The sequence below is a fragment of the Lytechinus pictus genome, chromosome 14, assembly GCF_037042905.1.
Source record: "Lytechinus pictus isolate F3 Inbred chromosome 14, Lp3.0, whole genome shotgun sequence".
In the NCBI taxonomy this organism is placed as follows: domain Eukaryota; kingdom Metazoa; phylum Echinodermata; class Echinoidea; order Temnopleuroida; family Toxopneustidae; genus Lytechinus; species Lytechinus pictus.
The window spans coordinates 16,896,943-16,919,219 of NC_087258.1; the positions used below are offsets into that span (position 1 = coordinate 16,896,943).

At 34.9% G+C, this 22,277-nt stretch overlaps 1 protein-coding gene across 1 annotated transcript in view; it reads right to left on the reverse strand.

Annotated features, from left to right (window-relative positions):
* The window catches only part of LOC129275777 (protein RCC2 homolog), a 30,310-nt gene extending 14,129 nt beyond the window's left edge, over nucleotides 1-16,181 (reverse strand). Inside the window, exons 1-4 of the mRNA XM_064109803.1 lie at nucleotides 15,959-16,181; nucleotides 2,988-3,084; nucleotides 2,057-2,200; nucleotides 823-954 (exon numbers count right to left, since the gene is read on the reverse strand). Coding sequence (XP_063965873.1) covers nucleotides 823-954; nucleotides 2,057-2,200; nucleotides 2,988-3,084; nucleotides 15,959-16,081 — 496 coding nt within the window. The 5' untranslated portion in view covers nucleotides 16,082-16,181. The remainder of the gene's footprint in view (nucleotides 1-822; nucleotides 955-2,056; nucleotides 2,201-2,987; nucleotides 3,085-15,958) is intronic.
* Nucleotides 16,182-22,277: the final 6,096 nt, after the last annotated feature.

The following is a 22,277-nucleotide window of genomic DNA, read 5'->3' on the forward strand; positions in this document are numbered from 1 at the left end:
ACCATGAAAGTCTACATGTGGGACTACAATATTTACCGAGGTAAGTTCAAATCAGAGTCGGGAAAGAGGTGAATATTCTTCATTTTTCTGATAGTTTTCAACCAAATCAAAGTAATTTCAAGGTATTATGGAAAAAAGAAGGCCATTTCATGGATTTAAAGATGAAAAATGTAAAATTTTAGCAATTTTTTTTTTTTCAATTTATTTTTTTATTATTTTTTTTTAGCAGTAGCGCATACGACATCTTGTAAACGTATTGACGTGACCCAGGCCTAGTTTCACCACAGATTAATTAATAGCTAACACAGCTACTGCATATATACAATGTTAAGAAAAATCTACAATTTATCATACATGTATTGTAATAAATTGATTTGAGCTCCTCACGGAGAGCGATTCTGAGGAGCTCAATTGAGCTCCTCAGAAAAATAAGGAGAGCGATTTATTGAGCTCCACGAAATTATAAACGTGAAGGACTGATAAGGCATTGTGAATTTCGGGCTGTCTGCTGCAACCAATAGGTGGCGCACCGTACTGTGAATCCATTGAATTGTGCATTTAATTGTCACCCCAAGTTTCTGAAGAAAAAAACCACATCTGAAAGTTACGATCAATTCTTAAAAATCGATTGTGTCTCTTCTCGTTACACTGACCCGTCCAGGGCCCAGTTTCATAAAGATTTGTTATAATAACAAATGTACAATTCACTCTCAGCCAATCCAATTGGATGACTTCAGTAGCTTTAAACTGTTACTGCAAATTTGTTATCATAACAAGTTTTATGAAACCGGCCCCAGAAAACAGTAGAATGGTACAATTCACCTGTTAAACACATTGTGTGGTTGCGTCCACACGAGGCAGTAACAATGTGATGATCCTTGAGTTCTTCAACCAGCGTAGGGGCATCCCTCCTGTAGTCATCGCCATGACCGAGTTGTTCCCTGTCATTACGACCTAGAGGATGAGGGTGGATAAGATACATTAAAGATAAATACCAGCTGTGGTAACGATCTCAAAATGAGTTCGAACAGAATCCAATGAAATTACCACCAAAGTGTTTTTATGTATAAATAAAACATATACAGTATATGTGCCAAATAGTTCTGGAAGAAAATACGTAACTGCTGAGAAATTAGCAAAATAAGCATGGAATTCCATCAAATGTCGGGTATTTTTCGAAGCAATATTATTATATGTCCCACATATGCTTTCCTGTGTAAGTGATCATCAGAATTATCGATTTTGAGCCAAGATTTCATGATTTTACATTAATGTACCAGATCTAGATGTATGATAATATTTAGACAATTAACCTTGATTTAATAGACTTTCTAATGAAATAATTGTTTGCAACTTCTGTCTTTTACCTTTAAATAAGTCTTGAGAAAAGCTTTAAACTGTATAAGCTATATACATTGACTAAATATTTCACAATTTCTTCTAAGAATGGGAATTCACAAAAAGGACAGGAAGTGCTAATGTTACCATCTCATCCATTACCCCTTATGGCAACAAATTTCCCCCCTCCCCCCCCCAAAAAAATGTAAAAAACATGACTACAAAATAAAATTCTAATCAATATGATGATTTCCCCACTGACATTTTGAAGTGGAATTTTTTTTCTGTCAATACAGAACTGGACATCTGTTGATCGATTAATCTTGCCAGTTAAATAATACCTCTTCTCACCTCATAGGAACACTATTAAAATAAGGACCTGTTCACTTGATGGTAACATCTTACAAAGAGTCGCGACTGATCTGAGTAACCACAACTATGGAAAGCCAGCAACGCCAACATCTCAAAAGCATGTTTGTCAATTTTTTTTCTCCAGATATGATGTAGATGCATACTCGTACATTCATTGTTATCTTGAGAGTTCAATGTGCTCCTCTTTATTTACAAAGGGCATAACACAATTTCTTGTAGGAAAATTATGATATAGATGGATTTCCATAGAGTTGAGGTTGATCAGATCAATCACAACCCTATATAAGAAAGGACCTTGAATTCTCTGATTCCAATATTCAGAAAAAGGAAAATTGACAGAACTAACCCCATGTCATGGCTTTCCCTTCCTCTGTGATGATAACACTGTGGCAAGAGCTTGGTCCAGAATGGACATTACGGACCCGGATCCCGTCAAGAGCAGAGAGTCGATGCGGACCCCACAGGTTACGTCCACCAATGATTGGTCTGCCTGGAGGAAAAAAAAGAAGATTGATGAGATATTGGAATGTCAAAAAAGGTGCGCATATATGAGTACTTTTCTAATCATGTAATTGTTCAATAGTATTGAGTACACAATCAAACAATGTGATAATACATAGTCATACAAGTATGTACCAACACTAGAATAATCATAAATTAAGCTTTAGTACAGCTTTCAATACATTAGAAAAATGTCTAGAGCTACAAGTTTTACAGATGTGTTTTTAAAGGAGCCAACAGCACAGCTATATAAACGTATTAGAAAAAAACATCTACATGTACATTCAAGTAAAATCTGCTTCCAAAACAAATCGTGTTTACCATGTCAAGGAAATCTATTTTATTCATGAAAATCTAGAAATTAATCAGATCAATGAGGGATTTTTTTTTTCTAAACTGACAATGAAGACCTAAAAAGTCTTTTATTATTAACAATTTATTTTGGCTACAAAATACAAATGTAGCACTCCATAGCTCAACTCTGCAAAGCTATCAGGCACACAGAATTTGGTTGTTAAGCACTTGGGTCCAAAATAGAGCACAAATAGACTTCAAACAAATTTTCTTGGTATCATACCAAGAAAATTTGTTTGAAGTCTATTTGTGCTCTATTTTGATCTGCTCCCTATCTTTCTAAGACTGCTACACAAAAGTATTTTGTGTAGCAGATATTTATATAGGAATGTACAGAACTTAGTTGAGAGCAAATCTCTAATTACCAAAAATGCTCAGAAAAATTATTCCCTGAAAGTACATGTAAAATAAATTAAACTTACTTGCAGCTGCTTTGGGCAATTTGTTTCTGCCGATCAGGTCCCAGTTTGTGCCTCCACTGAAAAGAAGGGTACCCACAAAGGGAGAATCCTTCAATTTCTGAAAATAAAGAGAAAAACGGGAAGGTAAATGAAAAGGTTGAAGTTAATTCACAAATTGGGAGGAGATTTAATTAATTAAAAATCAAATTGTTTAAAAAATAACTTAATAATATTATCTATGGCTGTATTTACACTCTTTCAGTGTGTTATTTTTAATAAATCTGAGCCCCATTTCATAAAACTTATTATGATAACAAATTTTGCAATAACAGTTAAAAGCTACTGAAATCCTTCAATCTGATTGGCTGATATTAAATTTGCTATAGAAGTTTTGCATTTGTTATTAAAACAAGTCTTCATGAAACAGGATCCTGCTTGATATTATCTATAACAATACACCCACTCTACTGAACTGTGCATAATACTATTAAATATATTTTACTTAAATCAATCATTCAAATTTTGTACATGTATCATCGATTTTATCTTGTATTGTACATGTAACCACTGTAATTCAGTCTTTGGACTATGAGAATTTTTTTTTTTCAATACTTCATCAAAAATGCTTGAAGTAAATCTGATTAAAAAAAAAAGATTTTGGAGAGATTATGCTTTTTAAAAATGGCAAAAATCTACAATGTAGGCTTTCTTCCACATTTCAATCTAAAAATAATCATAACAAACAAACAAAGAAGATATTGATCATCACTACAAAATGTGATCAATATAAATATGTTGTGCATGTACATGTACATGTATGTACAGATGTGCACTGTTTATCTACATGTATGTCTGCTAACATAGCACTGAAATTCACATTTCTCCTTTTTCAGGTCCCATGGATAGGCATGATGTCAAAATGCATATATGCATTATGGAAAGGCCCAAGAATTACTTTAAAAAATAATTGAATAATGTGTTCCAAATGGTCAAATGGCAATTAATTAATTTCAAATTAAACATAAGTCTTTGTCCTCCTTTGTGTATTTATAAAATAAAACTAAAAATTTGGAAAATTATGACTATGACTGGTCTTCAGAGGAATCACATAATAATAAAAGAAAAGAATGTCTAGCTGTGACCAGCAGTGTGTGTTGCCAATTTGTTTAACTCAATATATATAATGATTGAAGGATAAATACTCTTGAAATATGCTTATACAGATATTCCTTTACAACGCGATATTAGTAGATGTGCATGTAGGCCCCCCACTTACAAGCTGAGTCACTCAGTTCCATAATTCATATTTCCCTTCTTTTCCTTTTAACTCATTAGGTTGTATCAAATATGGAAACAAGCTGCACACAGAGAGAGGCACAAGTGCATTATTTATTCCTGAACTATACAGTATATATTTTATGTACATGTACATGTACAGTGTCCATGTTGCTAGCTATGTTTTTTTTTATTTGAAATATTCATTCTATTTGCCCAACCTTTTACAAATACCTATCATTTACATGGGAACAATGCAAAACATACAACTGCTCAGATTTGCAACAACAGTAATACATTATACAATTCATTATGACCTCTCATTCATGAAAACTGACCTCCTAAACAACCTGAAGTCATTATAATGTACATGTAGAGTTATCAAATTCTGAGCATGAGAGGATAAAGTGACCTTTTGACTATATAGGAATTATAGAAATGTGCATTATTTTGGAATCCTATCAGTCAATTCAGGTCTTATTTTTCAATGTTGCTTTTATGAAGGTAATAGGCTTACATTATAATAAAACAACTACAGATTAGCATGCTCACCTTAACCTTTTATGACAAAGTGACCTTAGGAATAATTTAGAGAAATTATGGTCAATTCAGGTTTTTTCCCCCATGTTGGTGGTATGAGGGTAATAGGCCTAGTACATGTACATGTACTTCTGGGGTCCGTTGCAGAAAGAGTTGCGTTTAAACGCAAGTCAAAAAATCAATCGCAAGTCCAAAATGCGCGCTGCTGATTGGTTGAAAATCAAGTTGCGCAAGATTTTTAGAGTTGCGTTTGATTGCAACTCTTTCTGCAACAGGCCCCTGGTAATTACAATTACTACAATTTGTTTTACTAATAATGTGACATCTACATGTTTTATTATCAAATTAAATAAGGGAAATTTGCAAATTGCTGTAAGCTTTATAATTTTTTTTTGATTGGAAAACATTTATTTCAAATAAATAATAATTAGGCCTATATGTGCTTCACAAATTGAATCAAGTTTTGCATGAGATATTCAAGAGAAATAGTATTAATATGAATTTTATTGAATTACAATATTATAGGCCTACACTAACAGGATACATGAAATCACCAACTTCAACAATCAAATCAAACATCAATGACAATTATGAAATAAGATTTATATAATATGATTATAATATAATGCACATTTATTTGTAACACATATAAAAACAAAATCACTTTGTGGGGAAAATGTGTTGCATTGTATTAAATGGTACTAAGAAAGATTTTAATCTTGCTATCAAAGGATATGAGTTTTAAAAAAAGAGTATAGAATTTGAATCTATTCAATTTTTCTTTATTTCAAACTGAAAGCTCTGGGGTTGCATTTTGAGTAAATTTTTTTTTATTCAATAGACCTTTTTTTTTAAATAATTCATAAATTGAGAAATACTGTAAAGTAAGAATTTGTATATTATTACAGATAGTATAGTTAAATACATTTCATATTTAAATCATTTACAACATAGAACCTAGTACATGTAGGATCTTTGTTTACATTAGTAATTATTTAAACATAACATGTGTACAAATATTTTATCAATAAAATTAATTTAAAAAATCCACAACAATATATTCAACAAAAATCATACAAGAGTTTAAATCATGAATTACTTTTAAGATGTACACTGTACAATCATTATAATGCACGGAACACACATAAAAATTTAAATGCAATACTCTTTACAGATTTCAAATTTGGTGACAGTATGCGAATTTCAACAAACTCTGAATGTGTGCAAACTGTGCATGAACACTTGCATTTTATTGATTGCTCAGGTTTGGCCAGATGTTAAGATCAGGGGAGCTTTTCATGAAACATATATATATATAGACTTTTCACTTGAATATTGTTACAAGCTACTATAATCTATGCATCTGATTGGCTAAGAGTAAATTTGTCAATGAAAGTCATCATTTATTTCGTGAAAAGTTCCCCAGGTGAGGTCAGCCTAAAATTGAGGGCTGCATAATGATGCATATATTTTGGCACTCACTATCATCAACTATTCTTTCATGACATGATAAATTATACTATATAATTTGTTGAATTGTTAAATTGTCAAATTGGAAAAACAATGTTATACCCTTTTTACACACGCTAAAATTTCCTTAACCCCGTACTATAGGTGGGGCTAAATTGCCATTTAGCCCCACCTATAGTACGGGGTTAAGCTTAGCCCACTTTCTTTTTACACAGCATTTTTGCAAAGTGGGCTAACCCCACCTTTAGTACGGGATTATTTGGCCCTGCAAAAAAGCAGGGTTATCCCAGCAATTGCGGTGCTAAGAGCGATAGTACGGGGTTAAGATCGCTAGTGTAAAACGAAAGTAGGCTAAGCTTAACCCCGTACTATAGGTGGGGCTAAATGGCAATTTAGCCCCACCTGTAGTACGGGGTTAAGGACATTTTAGCGTGTGTAAAAAGGTACGAGTGAAGTACTTGTACTACGAATGATCGACAAAAACCACTAGTCCGGGGTTAGCGAGTTTCGTGTGTGAAAAGCAAGCATTCCTTATCCGGGGTTAGCGATAACAATTTGGCATGTGTGAAAAGGAAAAAAAATAGTACGGGGTTAAGGATAGTACGGGGTTAGCGATAGTCCGGGGTTAAGAAAATCCTGTGTAAAAAGGGTATTAATTTATATGCACAAACAGGGAAAAAGTGCAAGTCTATAGAAATTTTTGATGTTGACAACTTATACTTATTTTTTTTTCTTGACACTTGGATCAAGAGGGATTTTATAGTTTGAATCAACTGAGGCAATTTTGATGTAAAGAGCAGGAGGAGAGGGAGGAGTAGAAAGAGGGAGGAGGCGGAGGAAGAGAAGTGGAGCAAGAGGAGGGGGAAAAAGAGAATGATAAGGGAAGCAAGAAAAGGAGAAGTAGTCTTGAGGAAGAGTAGAAAAAGGAGAAGAACAAGGAGATGGATAAATAAAGAACAGAAAGGAGGAGAAATATAAGGGGGAAAGAGAGTCTGTAGAGAAAAGGGGGAACATTTATATGAAGACAAAAAAAATTCAAGAAGAGAAATAAGTTATAAGAAAAAAAAATCTAGGAATGAGAAAAAGAATGAAGAAAAGTTAAAAAGGGAGAAGGAACAGAAGAAAAAGGGGGAAATAGGAAATAAGGAGACGCAGAATGGGAGACAGAACTTAAGTAGAATAAGACAGGGTTCCCAGCTTTTCAAGAAAACAGAATTCCCTGATTTTTCCCTGATATAGTTTAAATTCCCTGATAATCATTTAATCCCATTCCCAGTTTCACATGTTTTCGAAGTACATGTAGTTGCAGCTACAGTGAATTACATGTAGACTCTATATTCTGTATAAAAACAGTTAATATAAAACTAAACTTGTTTAACGTTTAGGGGTCATATTCTGGCGACAATTTGTTTAGGGGCAAAAATGTGTAAATGAAGCCCGCGAAAAACTTGTTTAAGGGTTATTTTGCACACAGAGAAAAATTCATTTGGGCCAGAGGTGTTACTGTTAATTTGTTCACGCATGGCGGCACCCGGAAGGGGGCGGGGGCAGTCAAATATATTGCTGTACACACGCGTGACCCAAAAAACGCGTTTAAAGGGGTGTTCTTTCAGTTTTGGATGCGGTCCGCGTGTGGACTCGTTATGGGTATCAAAAACACAGATTTTCAAGAAAAAGGGTGGTTTTGAAAGACTGGTCAATGGTCAATCGCGGGGTCAAACGTATTTAGGGTATGTTTTTTTCCCCAAAGCCTTTTTTTAAGACTAGCCAAATGTTTTATTTCCCAAGCTTCCCCCCCCCCCCCCCCCCGAGGTCATATTTTGGCGACATCTTGTTTACGGGCCAAAATGTGTAAATAAAGCCCGCGAAAAACTTGTTTAGGGGGTTATTTTGCACACAGAGAAAAACTTGTTAGGGGGTGTTTGGATATTTCTTGGTCACGTCACGCATGTGTACAGCAATATATTTGACTTGACTTAAAAACTTATTGATTTTCTGCGGCCCATCGCACCTGAAAAACTCAAAATAACAGAGCTCTATGTTCGCAACTATAACACAGTCATTGAGTGGGATTTTTATAAGACATGCAGTTAATATGAAGAATGATATCTTATAATGCAGCGCAGTTCTTTGAATTTAATAATGTAAATTTGTAATTCATATTCGTCTTTCATAATCGCAAGCGGTTCCTAGCTATACTAAGGACTTACAGGCATGCATTGCTAAGCATACTGAAATATTCTAAGCATGCACTTGTGCACCCATGGGTACATTACCGCCGCCGTCCACAGGATAAACACTTGCACGGCACTTGCAATGGCTTTCGGGCTATATCTTTTAAATTAGCAATATATATGGATTTAAGATCAGATAAGCTTTTGATATGAAACTTACAAAACGATATGAAGCCAATTTCAATTCCTCTCTGTCTTTCTGGTACTTTATATCGATGATTTTTCTTGATGTCGAAGCAGGCATGGCGCCGATTCGCTGGTTCTCTCTATACGCACAGAGAGGGCGCGCGATATTATTTAATAAACTTGCTTGTTTACGTCAGATCAGCTGTACTGCTGGTTGCGTTCTAGGCGCTCCGCATTTTTTTCGCTGTTCAGCGTTATTTTATGATGTAGCGCCATCAGCGATTATACGTGACATGCAACTTGTTGATTTTTGGTACAATTTCCTATTATGCGCTGGCGACTTGAATCTAGACTGTTCGATAGGAAAAATTCGCATTTCGATTGTTGTTTGCGTAATTTCCACCGCAGTATGAAAGATGACCAAGGACGGATCGAACGAAGTATCGTGCTTGAGATTTGGAGGTAAGCGATAAAAACACTTTTATAAATAATTTCCAATTCCTTTTTACAATGAACTTAAATCATACGATCAAGATTAACATAGTGGAAAAATATTGAAAGGTTTGCCGTGTTTTAGTCCCTCACATTCGTGTGATGAATGAAAACGTCAAAATGCACTATGAAATCACATGCGTTGTGCGAGGTTAGTATACTATTACTAACCTCGCATGTTGTGTGAGTGGCACTTGTGACCCTTTCGCACATTGCTATATAATGCAGCGCTTAGAAACATTTGGGCAAAATCGTGATATAGGCCCCGCTCGAGAAAAACTTGTAATCGATTATACTACCTCAATATCTAGGTTGCTAACTTCAGCTCACTATATATACTCGTGATATAGGCCCCGCTGCTGTGTTGAATGGCTTTGAATGTCCGTTTGCGGGGCCTGTTTCACGAGTATAGTACTATAACCGTTATATAGACCCCGCACTACGGCACTTCAGGCACTCCAACACAGTAGCGGGGCCTATATCACGAGTATATATTAAGCTTGCATCCTAAGATAGTCGCGAAACTGGCCCCGTCCAATGCGCTTTTCCCAGCGTTCGCACGTGTTTAGTCGCGAAACTGGCCCCGTCCAATGCGCTTTTCCCAGCGTTCGCACGTGTGTGGGGCTCGGATGACGGCTATTAGTATACTCGTTATCGAGGCCCCTTGCACTGTTATATAATGGAAAATAACGTGGTCGTGGGGCTTGTTTCCCCAGCCGGTGAGAATTATCATGGGCGGGGCTGTAGGGGGCCGGGGGAGGCTCCAATTTATTTTCCAAATAAACAAGGAAAGAATGTCATGGGTGGCGCTGTAAGGGGCGGGGGGGGGGGGCTCCTTATTTTCCAAATGAACAATTAAGGAGAGATAATGATTTACTTCTTCAGAAATTTATTTGTGGATACTTATTCATTAATCATTTGATTTATCTGTTTTCATTTTTTTTTCTTTTGTGATGTAGAGAGTCAGAGGTATCATTCATTTTTAATTATTTTTATGTGTAAAATTTCATTTATTTATTTATCAATCTATATATTTAAATTGATTAATTAATGTATTTATATTTATTCATTAATAATTTAATTCATTTTTTTTTCTTCTTCTTTTGTTATAGAGAGAGTCAGAGTTATTCGTTTTTAATTCTTTTTATTTGTGGAAGTTCATTTAATTTATTTATCAATCTATTTTAATTGATTAATTAATGTAGGCCTATTTGTATTTATTTATTGATCATTTAATTCATTTGTTTTCAGTTTTTTTTTCTTTTGTGATATAGGGAGTCAGAGCTAGGTATCATTAGTTTTTAATTCTTTTAATGTGTGGAAGTTCATTTAATTATTTATCAATCTATTTTAATTGTTTTATTAATGTATTTATATTTATTTATTAATCATTTAATTTATTTGTTTTCAGTTTTTTTATGTGATAAAGAGCGTCAGAGGTATCATTCGTTTTTAATTATTTTTATGTGTGGAAGTTCATTTATTTATTTATTATCTATTTATTCATTTATTATATTTTCATCTTTTTGTTATCTGAGGTCTTATGTTGATACAGGGTCATACATTTCATTTATTTTTCATTTATTTAAAGGTCAAGTTCACCCCAGAAAAAATGTTGATTTGAATAAATAGAGAAATATTAAACTAGCATAACGCTGGAAATTTCATCTAAATCGGATGTAAAATAAGAAAGTTGTGATATTCTAAAGTTTCGCTTATTTTTCACAAAAAAGTGCACAACTCATTTGCATGCAAATGATACAGTTCCGGACTCGCTTTTTTTTTATTGTTTGAATTATACAATATTTCATTTTTCACAGATTTTACAATAAGGGCCAACGTGAATGAACCATATGTTCAGGGAGGAATTGTTTCACTTGACAATGAGAAGAAAATTGGAAAATATATTTCATATAATACAATACTAAAGAAATAGTGAGTGGATGGCGTCATCAGTTTCCTCATTTGCATACCGACCTGGATGTGCATATATAACTATTATTTTAAATTAAACTAAACTTCAAAATGTTATAACTTTCTTATTTTATCTGACTTTGATGAAATTTTTAGCGTTATGATCGTTCGATTTTCCTCTTTTTATTCAAATCAACTTTTTTGTTGGGGCGGACTTGTCCTTTAAATCAAACAATTGATATATTTGTTTGTATTAAACTTTTTTGTTTTATTTGATGTTAGACCATTTCAACCATTATCGTTAATTTATCTTTTTTTGCTTATGGATTTGATCTCTCTGTGTACCATATATTATTATACAAAATATATTTTGTTACCTCATTGAAGCCAATACGCGAAACGTTAGAAAGAGAGAAAGAGAGAGAGAGAGAGAGAAAGAGAGATGGCCTAATGCGCATTACTATTTCAAGTTCTCCTTCGTATTGTTTCACTTACTTATTCATTTCCTGGTTTATTCATATATTCATTTATTCGTTCATATTTGCACTGTTTTGGGAAAAGATGTTGTCTATCAATTGACACGATAGGCCTACCCTTCAAGGGGGCAGTTTACCCTGACGCAAAGTTGATGATAATCAAAGCAGAAACATAGAAAAAATATTCGTAACCTAAAGGTTTGATGAAAATGTATATTTTTATTGTCACGCATTTCGGTTAAGAAGTTCGATATTCTCTGATCAAATATTGCCATTCTCATACTTTAATTAGTGTTTATTATATGAAATAGTACTCTACTCATTTATGTTATGAATGTCTTGCTAAGATAAATTGTGAATGTCACTTTCACTTGCCCAGTAACCTACACAATCAAGGTATTAATGGATAATTTGTTTTTCTGTTCCAATCATGTAGAAGCGAAAACGGAAATCAGCCCCCTTAGTTTGGTTTTTGAAAACACAAAAACAAAATCACAACGAGAAAAACGTGTTGTCATTTGGCATTTGTATATAAAAAAAAACAGAAAAATGAAATTAGAAATACTTTTGTGCTTTATCTGATTTCTCATTCTAAATTTGTGTTTTTATATATAAAAAACAATCTCAGAACATGCCACGAATCGTGACCTCACTGTCAACTAAGTAATATGTACGATGCAACTGCATGACAAACAGCGCCTGTTGGATGTCGCCTAGCAACAGGATACTATGTGAGTGGTAATTAAACTACATGTAAATCAATGTAAAATAATGATATTTACAGATAAAGTGTTGAACAAGATGTCCCCCCCCCCTCTCTCTCTCTCACTCCTACATGTCAGCAGTGCTTAAAAACGTACCCTTTTCGTGTCGATATATATCAACAAAATTCTTCTCGAACTTAAATCGCATTCGCATCCTATTTTCAAGTGTGAAAAATTCAGTTCGCGCTCCTCTTTCATATCTTGTTCATGCGTTACCGTAAAGTCCTTTTCCCATTTTCAGTTTAGTAATTAAATATTGAATAAACGTTTGCTGTTTAGGGTTAAAGAGAGCTTACCCAGTCAGCAAAGTATCTGGCCCAATATGGGGCCCATATTGGCCCAGATACTTTGCTGACTGGGTAGTGTGCTCCATTCATATAGCTTTTAACACATGGATTATAATTTTTAAAAAATGTTCACAGTTATCTCGTTTAGTTCGGCCGTATAATCATGGTAGGCATATCTTGTTGGTAAAAATTAAATTAAAATGTACATAAACTTCCATAGCACAACCCCCCCCCCCAAAAAAAAAAAAAAAAAAAAACACTTTTACCTCTTCCTCTTTGACTGGCCGACTATGGATTTCATGAATGGCAATGTGTCCGACCAGCCTGTATCCCCGCCCCTTTAAAAATACTGGACCCGTCAGTACCTGTGTGTATATTTTTTTCCTGACAAATTCAACCAGACAGACCACCAACTGTCTTCTCAAATTTGAGCTCCCCCCCCCCCCGCTACGAAATCTCGGATCTGGGGGACACATTAAACTCCTGAAATAAAATATCACAGAAAGGGAAATAGTAGAATAATTCGTGCATAAAAATAAATTTTAAGAACACATTGAGACACTTTTTCCGAAATTATTAAATCTTTTAATAAAAACGAGAAATCGGGGGGGGGGGGGCAAGGGTGTATGAATTAGTAAATAAATGAATACCATATAGGCGAAGAAAAAATGCGATATTTGGATGGTGAATTAATGAAATGACGATCAATCAATATTTTTTTTGATGAAATTTTCGGCATATTATGCTCAGTGAATTCTACTCTATTTATTAAGCTATAAATACTTTCAACCCGGACCATCCATTTAGGTTTTAAAATGAATGCAGGAAGAGAAAATAGGTTAGCTGTAGAAATACTGGCATATCAATGAACGGTATAGCTTTTTAAAAAACAAAAGGTTATTAAGGTTAAAAAAAAGTACTTTGAAAGAAGGGCCTACTTTTATACGCAAAATGAATAATATACATAATGATAGGCCTATCCCCAATTGCCGGGGGGGGGGGGGATAAGTCTCAGTAAAATATAGATTAATTTAATTAAGTGTAGATATCCCTCAAGCAATAATGAAATTGACCAAAAGGACTTAAATGGATGAAAAGTGGGGAGGCGGAGGAGGCATTTATGAAAGGAATGGAAAAAAAAACCAAATATACACAGGAAGCCAGATGAGTGATTCAATATTGAATAAGAGAAGAAAGCTGATTTCAAAAAAATATTGACTATACTTACATCCAGGTGATTATAAATAGATATATGATACATGAATGAATAAATGGATTCAATCGCAGCATTACGTCAAGTGAAATATTGGGGAAAAATCATTTACAAGAACTATGTAATTTGATTATTGATGACACCTCCCCATAGGCGGCGGAAGCGGGGGGGGGGGGGGGGGGGGGGCAGGTCCCCCCTAAATTTGCGGTGGGGGGACGGTCCCCCCTAAAATTGAGGTTGATAACCTTTATGCACCTCCCTCCCCGCAAAAAATATAATTAAAATGAAATGCAGGGGGGCTCCAATTTATTTTATAATAATAATATTATAATAATAATGAACTTCCACACATAAAAAGAATTAAAAACGAATGATAACTCGATCTGACTCTCTATATCACAAAAGAAAAAAACTGAAAACAAATAAATTAAATGATTAATGAATAAATATAAATACATTTATTTATCATACATATTAATCAATTCAAATAATAGATTGATAAATAAATAAACGAAATTTCACACATGAAAATAATTAAAAACGAATGATACTCTGACTCTCTACATCACAAAAGAAAAAAAAACTGAAAACAAATAAATTAAATGATTAATGAATAAATATAAATACATTTATTTATCAATATAAATACATTTATTTATCATACATATTAATCAATTCAAATAATAGATTGATAAATAAATAAACGAAATTTCACACATGAAAATAATTAAAAACGAATGATACTCTGACTCTCTACATCACAAAAGAAAAAAAAACTGAAAACAAATAAATTAAATGATTAATGAATAAATATAAATATATTCATTTATCAATATAAATACATTTATTTATCATACATATTAATCTATTAAAATAGATTGAAATAAATGAACTTCCGCACATAAAAATAATTAAAACAAATGATACCTCTGACTCTCTATATCACATAAGAAAAAAAAACTGAAAACAATAAATGATTAATGAATACATTAATTAATCAATACATATAGATTGATAAATAAATCAATAAGTTAATAACTGTAATAACACATAAATAATTGTTTATTTGGAAAATAAATTGGAGCCCCCCCCGCCCCTTACAGCGCCGCCCATGATATCCTTTCCTTGTTTATTTGGAAAATTAATTGGAGCCCCCCCCGCCCCTTACAGCGCCGCCCATGATATTCTTTCCTTGCATATTTGGAAAATAAATTGGAGCCCCCCCCCCCCGCCCCTTACAGTGCCGCCCATGATATTCTTTCCTTGTTTATTTGGAAAATAAATTGGAGGCTCCCCCCCCCCTCCCCCGGCCCCCTACAGCGCCACCCATGATAATTCTCACCGGCCGGGGAAACAAGCCCCACGACCACGTTATTTTCCATTATATAATAGTGTAAGGGGCCTCGATAACGAGTATACTATATTATAGTCGTCATACGAGCCCCACACACGTGCGAATGCTGTGAAAAGCGCATTGGACGGGGCCAGTTTCGCGACTATCTTAGGATGCAAGCTTAATATATACTCGTGATATAGGCCCCGCTACTGTGTTGGAGTGTCTGAAGTGCCGTAGTGCGGGGCCTATATAACGGTTATAGTACTATACTCGTGAAACAGGCCCCGCAAACGGACATTCAAAGCCATTCAACACAGCAGCGGGGCCTATATCACGAGTATATATTAGTGAGCTGAAGTTAGCAACCTAGATATTGAGGTATGATCGATTACAATTTTTTTCTCGAGCGGGGCCTATATCACGAGTATGCCAACATTTGTAATAAGCGATTATAATTGACAAATGTTGCATCATTATTATTATCATTATTGACTGCCCCCTCCCCCCCCCCCCCCCCCCCCCCGGCATGGCCATGGGTACGGCAATTATTTGACTGCAACTACTCTGAATTACAATTAAAAAATTCTATGGCCAAGATCTCATAACAAAGTGGCTAGCTTGTGAAAGAAACATTGGGTAAAGTAAAGCGGTTTCATTCAAAGCGGCATGCAGCATGCAGTAACCACTGGCACTGTCCGAGGGTTACCGGAGCGTCTCGGCATGCTCGGTGCGGCGCGAGGGCGAGCAGCGCAGCGCATGTGAGCACCATGCCGCCGTGGTGCAAACCATGGGCATGTAGCGGTACTTGTCCCCATATGTGCCTATTGATGTAGTACACGGCGTGCATTGAAAATTTGCTACTCACGATTGTCTCTCTCGGTTGTTGATTTTCAGCTGCTGGACGAACTTGCTTCAGCTTGGGTTTCTTAATTTTCCTCGGCTTACTATCTCCTTCTTCTCCTGGCAGTCTCTTCTTTCCACGAGGCATGTTGGCGACTGGAGAAAAGCAGATTTCCGGATAAAAACAAAATTATAGCGGGACAGTAAACACAAAGGACGCGAGATCGGGAAAAAGAGACGTTGTGTGTACCTAATTAGCATAATGACCTTTTAAAGGTCAAAATATACCGGTATTCCAAGAAAAGGAAAATACCTTTCGAGGTTTGTTTTTGTTTTAAGTGCTCTTCCCCCAATCCAATTACCTGAGCGCCAATGACATCTATCGATTATTGTGATTATACTTTAATTAATGGATCATTATTGGATAAAATTTATTTTTTCATCATTTGTAATATTGTTACCATGCAGCATCTTCATCATCATCATCAGCATCATCATCATATTCAGCGTCATTATCATTCATCTTCATCATCATCATCTTCATCATCTCCATCATCACCACCACCACCACTAGCGTACCTACGGGGGGGGGCAGAGGGGGCAGTCTGCACCCCCCCCCGACGAGCCACAACCCATGCAAAGGACGTATCCCTGCCCCCCCCCCCCTGACGAGCTTGAAAGACCTTTTTTGCCCCCCTGACGAGCTTGAAGCTTTTTTTTTTTTTTTTTTTTTGCTTGTCAAATTTTTTTCTGGTACGAAATCCTTCATTTGTGATTGAAGACCTTTTTTTTTTTTTTTGTTGGCTTCTCAAATTTTTTTCTGGTACGAAATCCTTAATTTGTGATTGAAGACCTTTTTTTTTTTTTGCTTGTCAAATTTTTGGGCGGACGGTTTTGCCCCCCCCCCCCCCTGTGAAAAATCCTAGGTACGCCACTGATCACCACCACTATCATCGTCATCATCATCACATCATCATTAACATCATCAGCAGCATCATCATATTCATCGTCATTATCATTCATCATCATCATCATCGTCATTGATCACAAAGATAATGTTGTTTATAGGGGACGGTCCTCCATCTCCCCTGAATATCGGGCCCATCGTGCATGGGGATCCATTTTTTTAATACTCATTCAGTTCAATTACGTCGCTATAAATTAATTTTTGTCATATGTGTATTTTTTTTCCATAATGGTTAGTTTCGGTCATTATCGCTCATTTGGTTTACGTAGCAGACGAAGCTTACCTGCTAGTATATAGTATACCTACGCAGACCCGATTGCAAATCAAAATCAATTCGGGACTCGATATTTGCTTCATAAAACTGTAGCTATGTTATAAATATCTGTAGGCAAAGTTTTATAGTAGAAGAACATTTTTACTTTCAACATTAAATGTTTTAATTAAGTTTATTTGGACTGTATTAATTGTTTCAAATGAAAAGGGTCTTGGAACGGAAACTATCATATGTTAATCACGTGACGTTGTACACAGAAATATGCCATGTTCTGCCTGCTCGATCTCAAAGTTTGGGGAAAAAATGAGATGTAACCATTATACCAGTCATAAAGTATTATACATCAAACTGTAGGTAATCTATTTAGCATTGAGATGACAATCAATCTCGACCTCTTTGACCCTCAGGGATATTCCATTGGGAAAACAAAGGTGCCAGGGTCTCGAAAATATGGTTGATTTTAGACCGTTTGCCATAGCAAGAGTTGTGAACATGGACACTTTCAAATGAACAGCGAGACGTTATTGGTGAATTAAATGTAATTATATTTACATCAAATTGATGGAATTGAATAAACTTTTCACACTATTATCAATCTGGTGTGAGATTATTAATAATTATAAAGATATACCCGAATTTCTGCAATATCACGTCCATGAAAACCACTGTTCCCTGTGTTGAAGCTGTGTGTGTGGACTTTCGGACACTCAAATGCACGCGACTAACCATTATGTCTTCAGACTAAGTATTCACTTTGTTCTAGATGATTTGAATGTTATATTCCGTATTTTTTGTACAATTTTTTTGTATTATATGAATAATCATTTTACTTTGTGAACAGTGTTTCGTTGATATACTGTTACTTGTATGATTTTTGAACTGAATGATTTTAATAAATACTATTACAAAACAAAACAATTTTTTTTTACAGGTGTTCAGATATTTCTTTTAACATTTGTTCCCTCGATCTCCTCATCACAAACTTCGCATTCTTTTCCAATTCTCACATAGGCCGACTAACCTTCCTCATTTGGACCTATCGGGGCTTCTCCCATTCACTTATACATCCGGGGCAAGCTGGAGCCTGGGGGTTGCATGCAAATGAGCTTTGCTCCTATTTATTTAGAACCCTTACTTGGGGGCATTTCTTTATTGAATTTTTGAAAAAGGGCCCCTCTCTGGTCAATGGATCCACTTTCAGTTTCAGTTTCAGTTTGGTTTATTTTCATTTCAACTCAAGTCAATTTAACAGCAAAAGAAATCATTACAAATATATAAATGAATATGCAAGTATATACAGTATGACAATATGACATAGATAAATAAATATTTACAATAGACACGAAACAATATAACCATATTAATAATGATATTTACAATGAAGTAGGTAATCATAATAATAACTGTAGACTATTCATGATAAAGAATTTTGCATATAATTTCTTTTATTTATCTTTACTATTTAAATAAATGTTGAGGAAATGGAGGGATCCACTAAAAAGCAGGGCTTGTTGAGTGTGGATTCCTCAAAGAATAAAGTTAAAAGACAGGTTTGTAGGTATAAGTATAAATGCAAGAACGAGAAAAAAATCCTAAAAATGCTATTGTGATGGATGGAGTACGGAAATGATGGATGAATGTGAAAAAAATGTAACCGAGAAGAAAGACTGGTGTACCTGTGTGGATGAAAGAGAAAGAAAGGGAAAAAATAAGGGTGATGGCAGATGAAAGGGAAGGACAAAGAGGAAAGAAGAGAAAGAAAGTAAGAAAGAGAGATGTTGGGTCCTGAGCGCTTAATTTGGACTTACTCTATAAGATTCGAGAATGTGCTTTTTTAGCTTGATTTTAAAGCAGTTCAGACTAACGGAGTTAATGATGTCGTGACTGAGTGTATTCCAGTATTTAGGACCGTAATAGGAAATTGTTTTTTGTGCAAGTTGAGTGCGGGTACGGGGAAGGTGAAAACGGAGGGATTGTCTTGTTGGGTAATTGTGAATGGCGTTATTTTTTGTAAACATGTTAATTAATATGTTTGGGAGGGAGTTTGAATTCAATTTGTACATGAATTGCCCTGTTTGAAAAGGAAATAGATCTGGAAGTTTTAAAATATTCGACTTGTAAAATAAATTGGTAGTATGAGAACGGGGAGGAGCATTATGTATAATTCTTATAATATTATTTTGTAAGATGATAATTTTGTCTGTAAGATATTTGTTGGCGTTACCCCATGTCATTATTCCATAATTCAGATAGGGAAGTATTAGGGAGGAATATAGTGTAAAAAGTGTTGATTTTGGAAAAAAGTGTCTTATTTTATTCATTACACCAATATTCCTGGATATAGTTTTGGATATATTTTGAATATGAATGTTCCATTTCAATTTATCGTCAATCATGAGACCTAAAAATTTGGTTGAAGAGACCCTATTTAGAGGTGTGTCATCCAAAAGGATGTATCCAGGTAGATTTTGCAAAGTATTACTAAATAACATAAAGTTTGTTTTCAGGATGTTAAGGGATAATTTGTTAGCTTTAACCCATTCAACTACATGTCTCAGTTCACGATTTATAGTAGATAATAGTGTATTTTGGTTCGCATGAGAATAAAATAATGTCGAATCGTCTGCAAATAAAATGAAAGATAGAACATCTGAAGATTTATAAAAGTCATTTATGTATATTATAAATAACAAGGGACCCAGTATGCTACCCTGCGGAACTCCACAATTTATTTGTCGCAATGCAGAACTGTGATTATCTATTTGAACAAATTGTTTTCTATTCGATAAATAATTCCTGAACCATTCCAAGGCTTTCCCTCTAACACCATAGTGTGACAACTTTACTAATAGGATATCATGGTTAATTATATCGAAAGCCTTGGAAAAGTCCAGGAATATTGCAATTGTATGTAAATGTTGATCAACGGCATGTGATAATGTATCGATGCATTTCAATACCGCTTGAGTTGTATTGTGATTTGCTCGAAAGCCAAACTGTGATTCGCAAAAAATATTATGTTTGTTTAAGAAGTCTGTTACTCTAATAAATACGATCCTTTCCAAAACTTTGGATAAGGATGGTAACAGTGATATTGGTCTGTAGTTTTTCGTTTCAGATGTGTCTCCTTTTTTAAATATTGGGATTACTTTAGCAATTTTAATGTTATTTGGTACAATGCCACTTCGTGGACGTGTGCCTCCCCTTTGGCCCAAAATTTAATATACCCTAGTAATAATCATAGGCGGATCCAGGGGGGGGGGGCCAATATCATTTGCAGATTTTTGCATTGTGCACTCGCATTATTTGATTTGCCAAGTAGGCTTACATATTGTCTTTGTTTATTCCATAAGATTCTTTATATATCGATTCTGTAACAGAGTACTTAAAATCCCCCTTTTATGAGTTTATCAAAAATTTCGTCTCGCGATTTGCGCTAGCATTATTGTTGAAAATATATCAACTCATAAATCCTATTCATGATTACAAAAGTGCTTGAAGTATTCAGTTTTCAAGCCTAAATGTCAACAGATTTCACTCACTCATTAGGCTCATTACATTAATAAATATGATAATAAAACTTTCATGAATTCCTAATAACTAAATTGTCCCTTTTTCAGAAAGGAATATCGACAAGTTTCATATCGCGCTTAGGAAGAGGAATAGGAAGATATTCATCATTTCATATGATAACAAAATGTCCTTAGGCCTTGAATGTCCAGGTCCTAGGTCAAAATGATAATAATAATATCAGCTCGCGCTTCGCACTCGCATCAAAGTGCTATGCACATCCTTTTCACAATTCCCCTATATATATATACACAGTGCTTTAGATTAAAATTATAATTATCTAAAACTAAATTACTCTAAAATTATCAAAGTTTCAGATCAGAATATCAAAAATTTTCTGCTCGCGCTTAGCGCTCGCAATATTCATGTAGAAAAATACCAAATTACCCATCCTTTTTCATGATTTACAAAACATGAATAGAGTGTCCCATTTCTTAGGTCTGAAATCTCATTTTTTTCTGCTCGCGCTACGCGCTCGCATCAATAAATATTGTTTGGTTTTATATCTATACCGTTAATGATTACAAAGAGTGCTTAGAATGTCAATTTTTTAGGTCGGAATGTCAAAAAAAATTCAGCTGGCGCTTCGCGCTGGCATTATTCAATAGTTGAAATATGTATCGTCTTCATGGCTGACTGCAAAACGTCCTTAACAGGTCCCTTTACGATCATGCCAGAACCCATATTAAAATTTTCTGCTCGCACTTCGCGGTCGCAGTTATTATCTAGTTACATACGCATCTTGTTCAGGTTCACAAACATTGCCCAGAATATTCAATTTTCAGGACAAAATACATGAAATTCCAAACATTTTCAGCTCGCGCTTCGCGCTCGCACTTTTTAAATAGGGCTAATGAGATTATTACACTTTTTATGTTGTTTTATAAGAATAAAAACTAAGAAATAACTGTTAGGACAACGGCGTTTTGCCCCCCCCCCCAAAAAAAAAAATTCACGACCAAGAAAATAAAAGAGAAAAGGAGAGGAATAAGGGTGAAATATAGGCCTATTATTTTGCAAATGTTATGTCAAAATCTATCACAAACTTTGATTTTTGTAATAAAAATTTCAAAATTTTTGCGAGCACTTCTTAATAATTTGATGCGATACGCCATATCAAGCCCCCTCCAAATTTTGGCTCATTACGCCACCGGGACAACCCATTCAAAGAAACAAACAAAAATCAACTTTTAGCTGCCGATCGGGGAGAATATGGGTGAAAAAAATTTCGGGCCCCCCTATTGGCGGGAGCTGGATCCGCCCCTGAACAATGGCTTACAGATGGGGGCTAGGGGTGCATGCCTGATCCCCCAGAAAAAAACAAAAAGAATATCACGACCACAAAAAAAAGAAGGAAAGGAAAAACAAAAGGATTGTTTATTATGTCAAAATCATTCACAAAATTAAAATTTTGTAATGAAAATTTCAACATTTTTGCTCCATCGTTTCACTCACTCGCCATTTAATAAAAATAGATTTTGTCCGATAGATCTCTATACAGGCCCTCTAAATTTTTGGCTCAAAATTACGCCA